The 19,876-nt window shown below is 38.2% G+C and overlaps 1 protein-coding gene across 1 annotated transcript; it reads left to right on the forward strand.

The window, feature by feature from the left end:
- Nucleotides 1-1,415: 1,415 nt before the first annotated feature.
- On the forward strand, nucleotides 1,416-16,881 carry KNG1 (kininogen 1). The gene is made up of 11 exons (XM_014254486.2): nucleotides 1,416-1,711; nucleotides 4,593-4,703; nucleotides 5,604-5,688; nucleotides 7,919-8,091; nucleotides 9,788-9,895; nucleotides 10,952-11,033; nucleotides 11,535-11,701; nucleotides 13,121-13,228; nucleotides 14,196-14,285; nucleotides 15,761-15,920; nucleotides 16,251-16,881. Exons 1-11 carry the CDS (start codon nucleotides 1,517-1,519, stop codon nucleotides 16,436-16,438), a joined length of 1,467 nt encoding a protein of 488 aa, XP_014109961.1. The 5' UTR covers nucleotides 1,416-1,516; the 3' UTR covers nucleotides 16,439-16,881.
- Nucleotides 16,882-19,876: the final 2,995 nt, after the last annotated feature.

The raw sequence follows: 19,876 nt of genomic DNA on the forward strand, positions 1-19,876 counted from the left end.
CACATGTTGCTTCTGCCCTTCCTTTTTCCTCAGGATAAGGATGCCTTACATCCTCCCTTGCTCCAGCTAGGGATCCCTCCCATTGGAAGCAGTTTCTCATGAACTGCCCCAGTGTAGGTACTTTACATGATGTGCAGTCCTTTAGGAACAAATTACTCCAGCATGGGTGCCCTCACAAGTCCTGCCAGCAAACCAGCTCCATCACAGGCTTCCACAGAGTCATAGCCTCCACTGGACATCCACCTGCTCTGGCATGGGGTCCTCCATGAGCTGCAGGTGAATCCCTGCTCCACCACTGACCTCCAGGGGCTGTAGTGGCACAGCTGCCTCACCACTGGTCTGCTCCATAGGCTGCAGGAAAATCTCTGCTCCATACCCACAGCAGTTCCTCCCACATCTTCTTCATGGGCCATGGGGTTTGCATAGCTGTTTTCCTCACATACTCCTCTCTCCTGTTCTTTCCCAGTTCCCCTTTTTTCCCCTTCTCCACTATGTTCTCCCACAGGCACTACCACCAGCACTGATGGACTCAGTCTTAGCCAGAACTGGATCCATCTTGGAGTTGACTGGCATTGGCTCTGTCAGACATAGCAGAACCTTCCCGCAGCTTCTCACAGAAGCCACCCCTGTAATCCCCTGCTGTCAAAACCTTGCCACGCAACACAATACAGCAAGACACAGCTGGAATACAGGAGCTGAGGCAATCCCAAGGTGTTCACAGATCCAAAGCAAAGCTATTTGGTGCCAAACATGGGAGACAAATACCAGATGTTCTCAGCCAGCTCTAACCCTGGTTTGGCTAGACTCAGACAACAGTGTTTAATCCTTTGTTCTCGGGTGTCACATATCTGTAACAATAACAAAGCACTACGATCACTGACTAATCCATAGCCCAGGCAATCTCCATATGGCAGCAGAGATGGACTTTCCAATAGGTCTAGTAGGATCATGAAAGACAAGGTTTATCAAGTGCTATTGAAGGGTTACGTGATGTTCAACCATATGTATCAGTTCAAAGACTTTACAAATGCTTCCTGAGTACTGTAATTCTCAGAATTGTTGCAGCCTGAACACTAAGCAGATCTATAAAATTTACAAGGTTGTTGTCCAAAACTCCATTGCCACTGTGACCTTCTTGGGTGTTTTATTTAAGCCTTGTAAAATTCATTCTCAGTAGCAGTTTAGGTGTTAAGAAGTCAGAAAGCTACTTCTTTCTCCTTTGCTTTGCCTAAAGTGGTCCCCAGCTGCAGCCATTTATCCTGTTATCTTGATGGCAGGTGGATAACCTTAGTGTCATTCTGGTGAACAAACAAAGTTTATTTAGATAAACTCAGAACTTTATTTGCAGTATAAACAGGGTATGATGAGAACCAACCAACCCCAGCAACCCACTCGTTCTGTTTACTTAACTATTGCTTCTGAAAAACAGAAGAGGTGACTAAAATCCTGTCAGGCATTCCTTTTCCATTTGGTTTTTAAAGAGCTTTCTAATTCAGGGGGCATTTTTCATCCAATTATGAAGGCCTTCATTGTACTAGCACTCTGCTGTAGTTTTTTCTCTAGCAGAGCCATTCCTCTTGCATTTGAGTTTTTGGACTGTGATGACCCTGATGTCTTTAAAGCTGTTGATGCAGCACTGAAGAAATTCAATGGAGACAGAACAACTGGTAACCAATTTGCTCTATACATGGTGATGGAAGCCAAGAGAACTGTAAGTAGACTTTGCAAAAAAAAAGAAAAAAAAGTTGGAATTGTTTATGCACTCTGAATCAGCTTATCTCCATCTCATTTGTAAGGGGGAAAGCATGATAGTGTCTTCCAAAAATGTTTTTAAAAAATCAAAGTGACTTGCACAGTAAGATACTTGTTCCCATGACAAGCAGGGGTGTACAGTATGTTCTTATCAGCAGAACCCTGTGTGCTGGTGAATTGCTTACTAATGCAAGGACTAAAGAATATAAAACTTCTATCACCAACAGTATTTGTCTTACTATTCCACTCTGTTCCCTTTTTCTTTATTGGGAATTCTACGCCTTTGCATCATCTGTAAGGTTTTCAGACCAATGGCAAAACCATAGTTATTAAAAAATACGAATATAATCTTGACTTAGAAAGAGCTGGTGCTGAGCATAAAAAAGAATCACCTGATAAAGTTTGGCAATATTCTGAATTATTTATGAATATTATTTGATTGACACCAGTCCTAAGTCAGAGATCTATCTAGAAGCTCTAGGTGGTATTTTAGTCAAATAGGGTGACAGCTAAAATTACAGAAGAAAGAAGAATGCAACATGATCCTTTGCCTGGAGTCCTTCTATATAGCCTTAATCTAACAAAAGAGTATTTACCTCAGAGAGGCATACAAAGATAGTATTACCATAATAATGGCAAGCATTATCTTACTTGAAAATAACATTAGCATTTTTTTCGACTGGATTGGATTTTCAGATGTAAACCACAAGAAATCCAGTGTTAGTGAGAATATTTTGCACTCCAAAATCACAAGACACTTTTACCCAGATAGAAATTGACCTCTGAAAGGAGCCATGCATTGCTAAACACATTCAGCAAACTACCCACGTCTCCTGGCATCTACCCTCTCGTGTTCCTATTTACACACTGAGGAGATTATAGCATGTGGAGACAAAGAGTAAAATCAGAGAACCCTTTATATAATTAATATTAAGTAAATGAATAGTCGCACTGTTCTCACTGAACTGCATACATCCTTAACAACAGCCAAATGCAAATATCTCTATATCAGAGCTGTAGTACCACCTACCTTCCTTTTGCTGGTATTCCCAAAGGAGAGAGAGGAGTTTCAGAATTTTATCTTAAACAATTTTTATTTTTAAGGATACATATTTATTGCAATTATTATTAATCTTTCCTTCTCTAGATATCCATCTTTCCTTTTCTTAAAAGATATGAAGTGGAAATCAATTATTACTTTGAATCATTGATCTGATTATGATGTTAAGTAAAAAAACAGAGAAAAGGAATCTGCAATTGAAATTTCCTCATATTTGAGATTCTTTTTCTAAAGAGTATAGATTTTACTCCTTGCTAGTCTCACAATGTTGAATGCATTAATTAAATAGCTGGTTATTACATATTCATGTACATTCATTATTGATAGGGAAATAAAACATAAAAGCTGACTAGTGAAAGAGTAAACCTGGCCCAGTTAAAGGCATAGCTGTTCGTAATAATAATGAAATAAACTAATAACAAATTATACAGAAACAATGTCTTTTCTCACTTTGATTACTTACTGAGGTGATTTACTGTAGATTTGGAACACTGTAACAGAGAACAGAATTTGGCTCTTTTTAAATTTCAAATAGTATAATCTGATGTAGTTCCATAAAAGTAAATTCCTACCTGCTGAGGATTGAGTCTATTATATTTTTAGAGCCCCTTTTATCCTTTCTTTACAACCATTATATAAGGTACCTCTACACTTCTTCTGTAGCAATACACAACAGGAATTGAGAGAAGGCAGAATATAATTCTGTGTCTACATCAATGTAAATCCAGTATATGCCAACCACATCAGCTCAGCTTCATTTTTTTGGTAGCACTAAAGCAAGAATTATCATTTAATCCTCCCAGCGGAGACAGAGAACAGTAACTGGCTATTTTAGAATAATCAGCACTAAACTACAGCAGCTGCCTGTTTGTATTTGAAAAGTTACATTGGCAGAGCATTTTTAGTGGCTGTAAAAGGTTGCTAGCTTCTGACTTTATATCTTCTCTAAAGGATGAACCACAAATCTTACAGTGTTGTCAGTGTCACCTGTAGGCACAGGCCCACTACTTGGTTTATGACAAGGAGAAAATGCCCACTAGTGATTTAACAACTTCTGAAATACTTACACTGGTTGGGCCAAACTTTGCTTAATGCTTTTTATTTCATCTTATGGGATTGCCGAGGCTGTCCTGCCCTGCAGCCCAGCCTTCAATGCCTGTAGAAAACTGCAGGCAGTGCCCAGGGCTGTCTCCAGAGCACATCCCTGCTCACCCCTTCCCGCGCAGGCGGGGCAGCTGAAGCTCCCCGGTACCACTGAGCAGAGGCCATGTGGGCACTGCCAGGCTGCCTGAGGGCTGCTGGTTCTGGGCTGCCAGGGGACCTGCACAGAAGGACAGTGGACAGATCTGGGATGAGGCCAAGAGTGAGAGCGAGGGATTCAGACAGGAGCACAGTCCAAGCTGGTAATTATGCTAACTATCCAAGCAGCCACCCAAGATGGCTATTTTGGAGTACATTTGAATGAGAGTATAAAACCTAACCACTTCTTTTTGGCTCTAAACCCATTACTACAAGTAATGTACTTGTAAAGTAAGTACTACAAGTTAAAATGAAGGTAGTTTGAGCTTATTGTATCTATTATATCAATATATTGTCATTGTAGGTAAGGGCTAAGTAATATCATTAGGTAAGTTAATATTTGAACTACCAAGATCTGAGAGACCAGAAGCTAATGGGAAACCATACTATAAAATTTAAGGTAACCAAAGAACAGTATTTACTTTTTTTAAACTCTTATCTTTTCACTTGATCCATTATCATGTATATTGTTTTAATCTAGGCAGGTCCTGATCCAGAGTTCCACGTGAAATACAGAATACTTGAAAGTAATTGTACCACTGAGGAAAACAAACACTGGCAAGACTGTCAATACAAAGTATCTGCAGAGGCTGTAAGTATCTGTTCTCTCTACAAGTTCTCTGTGCAGAAACATCAGCATAGTGACCAGGATTGCAATTGCCTAGGGAAAAATACAGTAGAAGAATTAACTTTTTAGCTGCGTTGCTTTTGCGAGGTTATATGAGTACACTACAGAAATGTTTACAATCCCGAAGTTAACCATTACCATCCTGAATATATGCAGAAAGGAACACTTCAGAGCTTCAATATGAAGGTTCACAAGATAACATAAGATTTGTGCACTGTGAGAGTGTAAGGACTGCAAAACTTGGTATTAATTATGTATAATGGAAACTTGCACAACCAAATACTGACTTGGAAGCCACTACAGAAGGAATTTTGGCAGAGGGGTTTCAGCAGTGCCAAGCATGTCTGGCTCATGCTATCAGAGAGCACCCAAGGGAGGTACAGCAGGGGCACACACTGCAGGGCACGGCACATCCCCAAGGGAATGGTGCTGCTCTTTCACACAGTGCACAGGAAGGAATGATGGTGACAATATAATTTGAATCTATGTGAAATGTCATGGTCATTGCTGTGTATCTTGTACTAGCAAAGAGGAAAATGGATAAATACATAGTTTACACAGTCTTTATTCATGGGCAGGTATTCATTTCCATTATTCTGACTGTGAAATCTTTAGTTAATCAATACACATCATACAAATACAAAGTAAGCATTCAAGTTATCTGCTCAGTTTGTCCCCTACTTTTCTCACCATCAACAAAACTGATCCCTTTTCAGCAACAAAACAGCAAGTTAGACATTACTACAAATATACTCATGAACCTCTTCCCAAAATCAGTCTGCAACTGTCAGCTGTGTTCAATAGCTAAAGCACTGCATTTTTCTTTAGCAAGTTTCAGACAATTGTTTCCATATGTTTTTGCAGAAAACAGGAGAATGCACAGCTCGAGTTTATATGAATGATGCTGATAAAACAACTAATGTTTCACAAGAATGCAAAATTTTCTCAGGTATGTGACTATTTGAGACAGTACTCAACAAATACATTGACAAATAAGAATGGAATAAATATAATACTGAGACTTTCAGGTAATTTTAAGGGTAGAAGCTCCTTATCATTCTAATCAAACATTTATAAATAACTTTTTGTGAGCAATTATATATTAAAGGTAAATTTTCACTTCATTGTTATACACATATAGACTAAGTCAGTGAAACACAGGCAGCTTCTGTCCAGGGTAATAAAAACAAGCACATGTGTGTGTAGGCACTAGAATTATGCCAAATTAAAATTTAGTATGCTCAAGACCAAAAGCATACCAATAACTTAAGAGACTAGATACAACTTGTCACAATTGAACTTTCTGTCCTTACTTATTTAAGTATAAAATTGTCCCAGGAATTATTAGAAAAAACTTTGTATGACATAATTGCATCCTTATTTTCTCCAATCTAAAAATGACTGAATTATTTCTGCTAAAGTTTACCAAAACAAACATTTACCCCAAACAAGAAAAGAAGAAAAAAATTCATTTCCAAAATAAAAATCTGGCAGTGATGTTATTATGTAAGAGACTGACCTTTTAGACCTTAATAATATTTCACCTATAATACATTCATATATGACTATTACATTCATGTAAGAATTTCCTTTATTAAAAAGTGATCACATGGTTTTAAAGCTTTCGAACTGACATCTCTATGCCTGGTGTTCTGAAAGACATACCCAAGCTCACTTTAATATATCCATCTTACTATTAACTACAGAAATATTCACCCAAATTTCTGAGATGTTCAGTAGCTGGTATTTGTTTTTGTTCCTAGTTATCTTGTTGAAAGTTGAAATGGTTTTACCTACAGCCAGTGTCCTTCTAGGAACTGCAGTACACAAACCCCATGCTCTGCACTGAACAAACGTTGCATTCATAGGGCAATGGTGACACCTAGTTGCCAGCAAAAGTTGTGTGAATACCACAGAAGAACTCATGGAAAATTTGCATTTGAATCTTTGCTTAGAAAGCAAAAAAACCCATACATAAATGGAATGAATCAGGTATTCAGCCTAAGGAACTCATCTCTTCTTGCTAAGTTACAGCAACTCTGAAAAAAGAATACACATTTGTTCATCACACTCCTTATGAAAGTGCTGAGACCACAGTTGGTCTAGGAGTGGGTGTGCTGCTGGTTCATTATCTCCTTTGTGATTATTTACTGAAAATGTGGTCACAATTTTCTGTAAGGTATCTATTTGTCATTACTTATCAAAACAAGACATACTAAAAATAGGAAGGGACGGACTTTGGTCACACCTGACAGGTGAGGGATATCCCCACCGTATTTTACCACACCATTCAGCCTCTTTGGTGGAACAGTTTGATCTATGTGACCCTGGACTGGCTTTCTGGCTGGTACAAACTGGCATATCTCCATTTAAGCCAGTTTATGCCAGCTGAAGATCAGGCACACAAATTTTACTTCAATTCCACAGAGACCACATATTGTCCCACTTCCATTCTCAAGCTCACTGGCTCGTGAAATTAATTTATGTACTGAACTATAAAATTAATTTATGAAAATCCAATCCATGATTACTAGGAAGGAAAGAGAGTTAATAGGATTAGTAGTAGGAAACAGGAGTTTGAGCATCCCTGTCAAGCTTGTCTATCCACAGCCAATCCAGCTGGTTAAGCCTGAAGGTTGCACCAAGTGGTAACTGGCATAGACAATGACTGGCAGGGACAACATAGTCCAGCTCCAGTCCCTGGGGCACTCAGAGTCACAGCAGCTCACACGGGTGAGCCCAAACACTTCTGAAGTCCCCATCCTGAAACGTGGTGAGGACAGCAAGCAGCTGCACACTGTGGGTAAGCTTTGAAAAATCTGAAAACCATCCGCCTGCCTTAACTGTAACCTCCACTGGCTCTTCCCTGGCTGAATGAGTAATGTATCTTCCTTAATGGTGCCAAAACTACATGCAAGGTTTTTTGAAATTCAGTAATTGCTGGAATGGGGTTCATTGCCAAAACCATGCCTGGACCCTAAGATGGTCCCTGCATCACAACCAGAGCATGTTCCTAAATACAAAAATGTCTTTGTAGGTCTTGAAACTGGAATATAGGGTTTGCTTACCACGCCAGTTAAAAGCAGGAAAGGTTCTTGCTCACTCCTAGATAGGAAAAATGAAAACCTAAGGCTGTTTTGCATGAAGCCCTATGTTTTTTGGGTTTTTTTCTTCTCCAGATGTGTCAAAGATAAGACTCAGTAAGGCTCCATGTCTTGGATGCTCTCATCGTATATCAAGTGATGGTCCAGAAGTGTCAGAAATTCTGAAAAAAGCCATTCAGAAGTTTAACAAGCACAGTGGTGAACTTGCTCTTTTCAAGCTTGTGGAAATAAAAGAAGCTAAGAGACAGGTTTGAGCATGATTTTTCTCTAAATTTTACCAAAAAAATCCAACCCAATGCAGGCACCTTGTTTGTTTGTGTATGTTTCTGTTATTTAAGTGGCTTATATTTAATAATAAAGCACACAAATTGCATATAGAGGGTAGAGTCAATAAATAATTGATTTATAAGGAATCATTAACAGTTACCTACTGGATTTTCAGAGCTCTCAATTGATAGCATACATATTTTTTTCTTTATCTTCTAAACAGCATTTAGCACTTTCAGCAGTTTATTTGCATTCAGTGATGGCACATGCATCCTGTATCATCTCAGATCCTCCTGGGTACTCCCTTTGGCCTTGCTCTGAAGCTCCAGCAGGAGCAGATCCCTCCTAGGGGCTGAACCAAAGCTTCCAGCCTGCACAGATGTCACACACACTCCCCAGCCTCTCAAACAGCAGCAGGCATCTCTGTTTTTGCAGGCAATAAGGCCCATTTGCCAGCAGCTGCTATGTGCTATAGGACAGGTAAACCCCACATACGAAAAATGGGTAAGAGAACCCAAAAACCCAACATGTCACTTGCTGCAAGATTTCTGTTCATGGGAATATTTGCTTTGAAAGAAATTACTACTCAGGTTGTAGAAATTCTATGTCATCTGGTATTCCATGCAAGAATTCCTCCCCTGTGAAAGGCTCTCCTATGGATTAGTGTAATATTGCTAGAAAGTAAAGTTTCTTATTTGTTTTTTGACTAGTGTACAACCTAACAGCAAACACAGACCCTTTCCTTTGAACATGTATGTATTTACTTAGCCAAAAAGCAACTTCTGGTCTCATGTCAGTTTGACTCATGATTTAAACTAGACTGTCCTCTTTATATTTACTGATGGCAGCAGTTGTCTTTGCTGAAAGACAAACTTGCACAACATTTAAGCCACATGACAAAATGTTGCAGACTACAGTCCAGCAGCTGGAAAGAGAGCCATCATGTCACCTCTGGCAAGCAGAGAAAAGTCAGAGCTCTCCACTTCAAATGATCTGGGATAAAAAATTCTTATATTTGATTGTTTTTCCTTTTTAATCCAATGTTACCTGGCCCAACACTATGATTTGGCGAGATCTCATGGGTGAGAAGAAGTAGCCACTGTTAGGAAAATGGAACAGCTTCCTGGAGAGAAAATTTTAAAAGGGTTATGAACCTGGAAAAAACAGTGTGTGTGGGAAGGTAAAGGCCAGGATAGACGTAACTATGTAGATGATAAATGCAGAACACTCAACAAAAAATGATGCCAGCAGTATAAAGTTACATTATTCAGATACTGTTTTACTGTGTCCCATGCTCAGGAATGCAGGACTTGCCAGGCTGTGTTACTGTAGTCATATATCTAGACCAACTGCCTGTCACAGGGAGTAATAAGTAACAGACCTTTGGAGAAAAGCACAAGAAACAAAGCAGTGTGAGGCTGCAGGCTTGCCAGAAGTGGACACCAAATACAAAGTTCACTTCTAACAAAAGCAGGACTTAATTTACATTTTGTATTGTAAGACAAATTTTTTTTTTGCTGTCCATGAACACTCTATGGCTTAATGAGCGCAAAGTGATTTGACAGATAGAAGGCACTAGATGAGTAGTTTTGTTTTCTTTGCTAATCTCATTTAATAGTTTAACTTTCTCAAGTTTGCATTGTTTTACATAATGTATAACCTAAATATCTATTCCAGGTGTTAAATGGATGGGAGTATAAAATTAACTATGAAATTGAGGAGACTAATTGCTCCAAAGACCAATTTCAAGATTTAACTCCAGAATGCAGAATCACTTCTAGAGGTGTAAGTAATCTTCAAAATCTATTTATCAAGAAAACAAGAAACCTTGAGAAGTTTCTATCCGGATATTCAAGGAGTTACTCATGTGCCACTCAAAAAATTATAATTAAAATTAGCACAATTTCCAGCCTAAAACATATTTTCTCAGGAAAGTCAGTAGCTGAATCATTACTTAACCTTTACCACAGTGCAAATAATAGCTTCAAAAGAAATTTATTAACAAATATACATAATCAAGCTAAACAGTGCTGCAAACTCAGGTATTCCCTTGGCTTCACTGATCTGGAACTGAAGTAGCTGCACCAAAAATAGAGGCTTCCTACCTCAACTGGCCTCCCTGAACCAGCTCACAAGGGGATCAGAACACAAGGCAGAGGGCAGGAATGCAGAGACTATGCATCACCACTATGAGCAGTGGTGGTAAACAGGAGGTGACAGACTGGCATCTGTTTCAGCTGTTGAGGAAATGCACCATTGAGTGCTACATTCAAGAGCCTCTCCTGTTCAAAAATTACTCCTTGTACATCTCAAGAATGTTTCAGAAGTATTGGTCAAAAAAGGAACAAATGACAACACTGGTAAATAACAGAAGTGTGAGAGTCAGACTAGCTGAAGCAAATCCCTCCATTACCCATGTGCCCTTAAACCTTAACCTGCTTGAGTATGAGTTTCCCCAGCTGTCACCTACAGGTGATGACTTCTGCCACCTCACCTGTTGCAGGAGCACTGCCTCATTCACATACTGCTTTGGTCACACAGGGCATCTGGAATTAGATTATAAGCACTTATCCCCTGAACTTGCTACTAGACCATTGACAGATATTATTAGCATACCATATTCCAAGAATATTTCATACCTTGGAATGGCCAAATTCCAAGGAAATTTTCTCATATTTTTATTTAGCTCTGTACTATTAATTTTTAAATATGAGGACCAGAATTGCACCCTGTATTCTGGAGGGAGGGAGGAAGGGAGGGAGGGAGGAAGGAAGGCATTAGAATGCAAACTTATTCATTATTTCTAAATAACAAGGAGCTGTTTTGCATTTTTGACTCCAGCGTGTAGCTAAATGTGAGGCTAAAGCATTTCAGAATCTTCAGGCAGAGATCATGGACATTGCCAGCGACTGCAAACTTCCAGGTATGTCTTAGGCACTATCAGTTTTGAAAGTTCCAGTTTTCAGTGTCTTTTATTGTTATGTATTGTTACTTTTTCCTTCAGCCTTTCTGGACACAGATTCTGTTCCATGTAGTAAATGCTGCATTCTCAGCCATTCAGACTAGGTTTGCTTCAACACACAAATTCACTGCCAGTTACAAGCACCTCCTGTTTCACTCTTTCCATCCATGTAAGCTGCTCCCTCTCCATATTTTCTGGCTACCTACAACTGCCGCACACAATTCTTGTTTCTACAAGAAAACTGTTGTTAAGTGTCCTATGTGACAGTAGGTGCTGATGTTCTTTTAGATAGCCAAGATATGATATTGCTGATCATATAAAACTCAAAATATGTTTTGTTTTCTTTTCATAGACCCAAATATGAAGAGTTCCAGAAAGCAGGGCTTTATAACTGTTTTTCCCAGCCTTTATCAACATCGAATCTCTTGTTTCTTAGATCTGAAACCTGTTGTTCTATTTCAGTTGAAGAAACCGTAGTTGCTGCCATTTGCCCAGGTTGTCCAAGGACTATCCCAAGCGACAGTCCAGAACTGAAGGAGCTACTGAAGCTTTCTATAGAGAAGTATAATTTGGAGAGCGATGATGAGTTCTACTATAAAGCTGGAGAAATACTATCAGCGACAGTTCAGGTTGGGATATATCACAGAGATAAGGAACCGACACAACATTATTATCGGCCTGAGCTGAATGTTACCTAAAGTTTGTCTTTAGATTTGAAATAATGTCTTTGTCTAAGTGCTGATACATGTGGTAACTGAAATATCCATGCAATTTTTCCTGTAAAATCTAATCCATATTTGCTTGCATTCAAAAATTATTCAAAAATTTCCCATCTCTTGAATTTTCTTGTTTTCTTAAATCAAAATTATTTTAAAAGAATGTGAAAAAGGTTGGGTCAAGGCATTTGATTTCTGTGTATCTACCCTACTTTTTACCTTTGTAATATACCTTAGACTTCTATACTTTAAAAGTTTTATTAGACAGGACTACTCCCATGATCCACCATACCAATACTCTCTATGTTATTTTAGGCAGTGTCCACCCTACAGTTGTATGGTCCAAGAAATGAGGCATCTTAATTTCTCTTAGAGAACTGTTATTTTATATACTGATTGTGCTGCTAATAATACTCTAGCTAGATTAAGAAAAGGACATCTGCGTATAACTTAATACATACAGATAAATAGAGCTTGATAAGGGACAAGGAATCAGGAGGATAATATTTGTCAGCATTTGTGTAAGCCTTGTTTACTGTCCCAACACATCAAAACAGAAGTTTAGGATAGAATTGAAAATTTGACAGTAGAATAGTTCAGAAAATACTTGGTCATAACTACCCCTGAGCATGAGGTGTCACTCATGGCACTCAGGAGAAGGCACTAAAAGCACACTGAAATTTTTCCACATAGATCATATTATCTTACTGATAATACCTGTGCCTTTTTCTCTTTCAAACTTTTTTCTTCCCTCTGACTTTCCCAATCATGACTGATATTAACATGCATACATCTTTAAAACAGATTTCAGGGAAATAGAATTTCATGTTTTGCCTGATGTCCCCAAAGGAAGATATATTATTTCAAGCTCTGTAAAAAATACTAAGAGAACTCAGAGCAGGCACATTTTTGAACCCACGCAGTTTCTCTCTTTAATGTGTTTGGCAAATAGGTGCATTTTCAACTGAGCCTGTTCATCACACACTTTGTTTTACTCACATGCCACTTTTCTGACATCATATTTGGCTCCCTATAGTGCTATCACTAATGATTTCATCTGTTACTAATGAAATTACTACAGACATTCAATAATTGTGGGCCAAATATAATTCTGAACTTTTCTGTTTCCTTCAGCTTCAATGCTCAATTTTTTGAGAATAGGAACTGGAGTAAATAAGTTACTTGATTAGAAGAAGATAAGTTTACTGACAAATATTTTAATACATATTGTTCTTCACATATGTTGGCCCAGTTGTTAGGACTTGTAGAATACAAGTAGTATAAACTTGCAGATAACAATCTTTCCTGTGCTAATTCTTGCTAATTTTTCAGATGGTTGCAGGAAAAAAATATCAAATAAAGTTTAGTGTCGGGAAGACAAACTGCTCTAAGAGTGAATTTGAAAAACTTAATGAAGACTGTGTAGCCATATTTAGCAGTGTAAGTAATGATAATCTTGCTAATGTAAGTAATGACAAACTATAATGTTTCTAATGGACAAATTAATTTGCATCAGAAACTGTAAATGCTTAAGTAAAATCACATCGGGTTCTGTTACCTCTTTCAGTAAACTTTTGTTCCAAGAAGAAGGGCAGCTTACACTGTTTGTAACTCAAGTTAAGAAACCCTGAAACTTAAACTGCAGCTGCAGGATCAGTGCTCACTGCAAAACCAAAGGAACTTTCTTTTGATAATAACCACTCAAAGAAAGGAGAGGAGAAGGCTGCTGCCAAATGAAATAGCTGCAATACTCCTGACTTTGTGGACTTGCAGCTAAGGAAAATATGAGACTGGATTGTTACTTGTGTGCAAAGGAATGACATTTCTGGAGTGCATGCCATGCTGCTGATAGTGGGAAAATGTGTTCTGGACATTGGAAAGGAATGCAGATAGGAGCAGAAACCATTGGCAAGGGACTTGTTTGGGGAAGGGGCTTTTATCTCCCATCTCTTTTCCCACCATATGAACAGTGCTTACCTGTGAGATTTTAAAATTTGTTAGTGCAGCAGGCACAAAAAGAAAAAATAAGGCTTTATTTCAATTTCCCAATTTTTAGTAGGAGAAACACCATAAACAAAAAATATTTCTTAGAAATATCATGAAGATTATACAGTTAGTGCTCCAAAAGTGATGGAGATGAAAAATCCAATTTTCAAGATCCAATCTGAAATTTAAAGTTGAATTAAAGTGTTCACACAGGCATACTATAACCTTGAAAAGCTAAGCTGTGATGTGTCCCAATATAGAAGCATTCATCACTAAGATAGATTTCATAAATATTTGATTAAAGTTCCCAGGATTTTTAAGTATTATTTAAAAAAAAAAGTTTCTTTTTCAGGCCCCAAGTCTCTTCCTTTGTGTCTGAAGTTTTGTTGCCTTAACATGTTGGTTTTTGTTTTGTTATCAGGAATTACTGTCATGCAATGCAGAAATTCATGTGATCCCATGGCAGAATAAAATCTTTCCCCAGGTGAACTGCTCAGAATATTATGGATTGGTAAGATTCTCCTTCATTACCCATCCTGTTAAGCAGAGTGTAGGACAAAGGCAATCAATAAATTATTTATACATTCCAAATTATCCCAAATTTTATAACGAAAATAAAGGAACACAATTCTTATAACCATGTTCTTTCATAACTGTCACGTTCTTCTCTCATCCTCTAACCTCAACAACCTGTTATATCAAAGCAGTTCCACCACAAGGTGAGACAATGGCCAACAAGGTGATTACACAAAGACACTGGAACAGGGAGAAGTTTTGCCTGTTGACTGCTCCTCTGCATTGTCAGTTAAGCTCTGGAGTATCAAGCCACATCAAATTCCTCAAATTGCTACTCATACTAGGTTTGAAAGTTGAAATAAAAATGTATTTGGTGACACAATAACTGTACCACACAGATTTCCAAAGCATCTGTGAGCCTTTCCATATTAGTTGAGTGGCACCTGCTACAGCTATCAGTCTCTGCAGAAGGATCTTCCAATTTCTGCCTACTCAGCTCCATGATGAACTAGTCCTGAGTGCAAGCCACTTTTAAAATCTCACAATGGAATACAAATATTTTTTATTATAACATATTTCTGAGGATTGCAGAGACTCCAGTGTGACACTGAATAAACAGATTACCCTGACCTTGTAACAAATAACTTCACTGTGTTCAGCACCTTCATAACTAAATATTCATTTGTATAGTATTAAATAATGTCTCTCCTCTCTATCTTCACTACAATATTTTATCCATAACAACTTTCAAATTTCGCATCAACACAAATAACTCTGATCTGCACCTAGAAAATAACCAGAGACTTTGGTGGAGAGAAATGAAACTTGTATTGAACAGTGACTGGTATACCATGTATTCAGCCTTTGTTTTCCATTTGAACACTGATGAAGGAGTAGAGGTGACTCAATAACAAGAGAATATTTGATATTATCAGCTTTATCTCTGTGTTATTTCCAGGCAGTATTCTGAATTGTCAAATCTAGAAGTAAAAAATTGAACAGTTACATTTTGTGTAACAAAATTACACAGGTCTTCTGTATATTCTGCCACTGATGCTACTCAGAGATGTGCTAACCTTCAGCACAAACTGGTTCTATACATGGGAATGTAACACTCTAACGAGTGCTGGAACATTTAGTCCTAGAATCCAACTGTATTATTCATAAATTAAAACCAGGACATGTGTTTTGCTGTCTGTAGTACAATTCTTCTCTTACACTGACAAAATTTTAGTGATACAGAAATTTTTCTTTTACACATATAGCTGCTAAAATACTCCAGAATTATATGGAAGGATGTTTATGTTTGTATGCTTATCACAGAAGATAGAATTATTTTGTTTAGATTTTAGTTTAAAAATCTGCTAAATGATTCATGTACTGCAATGAGCCAGCTTCTGAATTTCCCACATCTGAAGCAATTGTTCTGTTTTATGTAACAAATGTGGCTACTGTTGCAATGTTTTCTAGGTGGCCACTTGGGGAAGACTGCCTCCTGGATTCACACCTTTCCGGAGCAGTCTGCCACTAAGCGAGGAAGAAGAAGTTTCATATGCTGATAACAATGGAGAAAGCCAAAGCCCTATTCCAGAAATTTGGAAAGACGATGGACAGGAACCAGAAGGCAAAGGTGAACCTGAGCATAAACACAGGCATAAGCACAGACATGGAGTTAAAAAGGATCGTGACAATGACCAAAGACATAGGCATGACATTGGTTGTGGGCACAGAAGTGGCCATGGGTGTGGGCATAAAAAACACAGTAAAAAGAATAAACATCCAAACCCCAGATCTTCTGAGGAGTCACATGAAAGGGGTTTTAATCAAAATGAAACCCACCCATCATCCAGTGCTGAAACTGCACTGCAACTAGTTAGTACAGGGGTTGCAAGGGAGGAAACCAGTAGACCTGCAGAGCCACTAATTCTTCCTGATACTTCTTTATTCAATGGGTTGCCAGGTCTCCCAGAACCTCCTCGCCCCAGATGTCCTGGAAAATCATGGAAACAACTTGTGGGCTTTCTAGCCCCTCCTAGCTTTCCCAGAGAATTCAGAAATGAGGATCTCTTGCCTTCCGCAGCAGAAAACATCGATCCAGCTACAGAAAACAACAAGGAAGACTTTGATCTCACAGATGCTTTAGCATAATTCAAACATTGTAGGATCCTTTTCTGAAATGTTACATAAAAAATATGAAGAATACTGCCTTTTGAAATGTATAAAACACAAAGAGGCAAAAGCTCATATTCTGTTAACTGAAATACTCAAGTAGGTCACCAACACTTCTGGGGACCTAAGACCATATGGCAATATTGTGTATTTGCATATATTTGCAAATATGTAAATCAGTGTAACTCATCTGCCTCAATTTTCTATAAGCGCAAACTGAATCACTGCGTCAAATCTTACTCTATTATATTTAAAACAATGGCAGAAAGAATTTTGCAGATAACATGAAGAATCTCAACCAAATGTGGGTAAACCAGAAGACAATATAGAACAAGGGAGCCTCTCTTAGATATGTGAAATAATTTTTCTGTAATTTACTAGGGGGGATCATTAAAAGAACAAAATAAAACAAAGGAACCTTTTTACCTGTTCATTTCTTTAAACAAACTAATATTAAACACCAGTCTATCACTAGTGGTTGTTCTGTTGGATAAGATAACAGGGACAACTGAGAGAATCTTAAATAAAGAAGGTTTATTATTCCCTATACATATTATGTTAACTACCTAGAGTAGCATATTGAGTGGCAGATTTTCATTCAGCGGAGATGCACAAATACTACAGATCAGATGACAAAATTATGAACTCTTGAGACACCTAAAATTTGTGTGCCTTCTTCCATTATTAGGTTGTGCATAATTTTGAGACTGGACTGATTTTTCTGTTCTGGGTATCTTCCAAAGATATGGAATGCATTAGATAAATGATAAAGATAACGCATTAGTTAAAAAGCACCAAATATTTATTGCAAAATAGAATACGTCTTCCCTCTGTATGAATGCGATAACTTTTTCAGATGAAGAAAAACCAAACAAAACCACACAGTAATAAATACTTTAATTCCAGATTAGTTCACCAGTTTGAAATGCTACTCCATCCTGTAAAGGGTTATTTACAGGGTGAGGTCCTACAAATGGTACCACTTCACTTATTTTGTTGTAAAAGACCACATTACTTGAAACCACAGTAGAAGTGCCCTCCACCACTGCAATTCTGCTCATCCCAACTGCTAGGATTGCTATGACATCAAGACTTTATACTCAACAGCTGGAAATGGGTCCTTTTGTGTGCTATGATTCTACAGTCATCACCTCCCTGGTGAGAAGGAACTAGACAGGAGAAGTCTACTCAGAGAATGCAAAAGAGATGGGAGCAGGATCAGGAGGTCTTGGTATAACAAGCAAAGGATGATCTGCAAAGAGGAGATAGTTACTAAGAAAGGTCAGAAGACACAGAAGTGGAAAGAGCAGAGGCAGGGTAGCATGATATGGTTGCGTTGAGAAGAACAAAAGAAAACAGCCATATTAGTGGCAAAAATTGAAACAGAGTGACTGGGACAGAAAAGTGGGTGAAGGTACAATCATAAAGGAGCTATAAAAGACAGGAACTCAAGAAGGGGAGCAAGAGCAAAAACAAAAAGCAAGAGAGAGATCTCTCTGATTGTGGCAGGAGAGCCCCCAACACATCACAGAACAGAACCCATACTTCCTAAATCTAAGCATTCCCTGACAGTGTAGGCACACCTCCCATCTTCAATCCCTGGTTCCTTTTTTCTAATTGTATTAGAAAATTCATTAGAATGTACTGAAAAAGTAATGAAATCAAAAATTAGAATCAGTGAGTATAAATTCAGCATGGTTCTGTGCATCAGATCTTTTTTTTACACAGTGTAATTGGCTGACATATAGGGATGGATGGAGACAGGCAGAGAGATATCTGTCATGACTGATGGTATCAGAACCATTATACTTCCTTTCTTCCTGAAAATAATAATTCAGAAGTCATACAAATTTGCTGGAGCCCCATTTTAAAGAAAGGTACAATAATAATAGCCCCTGGATCCATCACTAATCATATCCAGCCCTTTTAATAAATTCATTTCCTTGGAGCATAATATGCAAAGGCTATCTTCTTGTTTTGACAATAACTAAACTTACAAAGCTACACAAATGAAAGCCTTGAGAGTTATCTTTAATTCTCTGCTTCTTTTCTTCTGAATATTTGATTGGTATGGTTTTGGCTGTTACTGGAAACTCTTTGTGTATACCGAATTGCTAACAGGAGCATAAGATCAAAACAGTTTTTCTTTAAATTACAGTAGACATTTAAGTAATTAATGCAAAATTACAATGAAGACAAAAAGATGCAAATATAAGGAAAAAAGTTTTCTTCCCATCTCCAGTCTCCCTGATCTGAATGAAAAAACAGTCACACTCTTGATATATTCTTCCCACAGAACATACATACACAACCACAAGTAGTGAAACACAGGACTGAGTGACTGTTTACCATGTGCTATAGTGGTAATGTGAAGTTTCATTATTGTTTAACACAAGGATGACAATTTCCATTTGTTTATATAATTTCTAAAAGTAATTACTTTTTAAAAAATCATTCTGGAACAAAAATCAGTGTTCCATGTCTAAAAATTCTGAAACAGAACATTTAGATATGTTTAGAAAGGAACTTTTCCATTTCTCATTGACGTGTTCCCATAGAAAGTCTCAATTATTACAACACAACACTCTCGGATGGAAGAATCTGTGTGAAAACTCCTGACCAGGCCTGCTCCAGCTGAGCTGCTGAAGAGCTCGGCAAAACTCCCGGCTTCTCCTCCAGCCGGAATCATGCTGGAGCGCTTTATCCAGGGCCCGCAGCGCCTAACGAGCACTTTCCTCCTTGGCCAGCAGATGGCCCATTTTTTGTCACAGGGTTTATGATCGCCAAATTTTTTCAGGGTTGTCATTGCCAGGAATGGTTTAGCAGGCTTAACACTCAGCGTTTCTTCTGGGTGAGTAACACTGTAGCTAAAAACACCCCATCTGTGCCATCTTTTTTAAATATTAAGCTCTAGCAATAGAGCTTCGACACTTACCAGTTAGTTACTATAAGTAAAGTGTATGAATTACACTCTAAATGTAATTTCATGAATATGAAAAACAAGGGCTACTCCCGCACCTGAAAAATTGCATTCTTACTGATACAGATAATAGGAACTAGGAGCCTGGGGTACGAAAATATGTCCGAATTAAACCTCTGTTTGCTCGTACTGCTGACATCCACAGCCACATGATGGCCATTCTGCAGCTGTCTGACTTTCATGTGCTCCCTCGCTTGTTCATTCCATCTGTGACAATGGGACAAAACATATATTTTAACTGGCCATAAGAAAAATTCCTCAGCTGGATGGACTATTGGATTCTTGCCATAATTCAGACATGACCTTTTCATCACACTCAGCAGTTCCAATCATCCTCTAGTGCTATGTTCACACAGCATAAGCCATGGGAGAGAGCTGTGTAAACACCTGACATCAGAATATGCGGAGCATTAATGATGAACACTGCTATTTGATGG

Source organism: Pseudopodoces humilis, chromosome 11 (assembly GCF_049639895.1).
Source record: "Pseudopodoces humilis isolate 2021_Gansu_Grassland_sample_001 chromosome 11, ASM4963989v1, whole genome shotgun sequence".
In the NCBI taxonomy this organism is placed as follows: Eukaryota; Metazoa; Chordata; class Aves; order Passeriformes; family Paridae; genus Pseudopodoces; species Pseudopodoces humilis.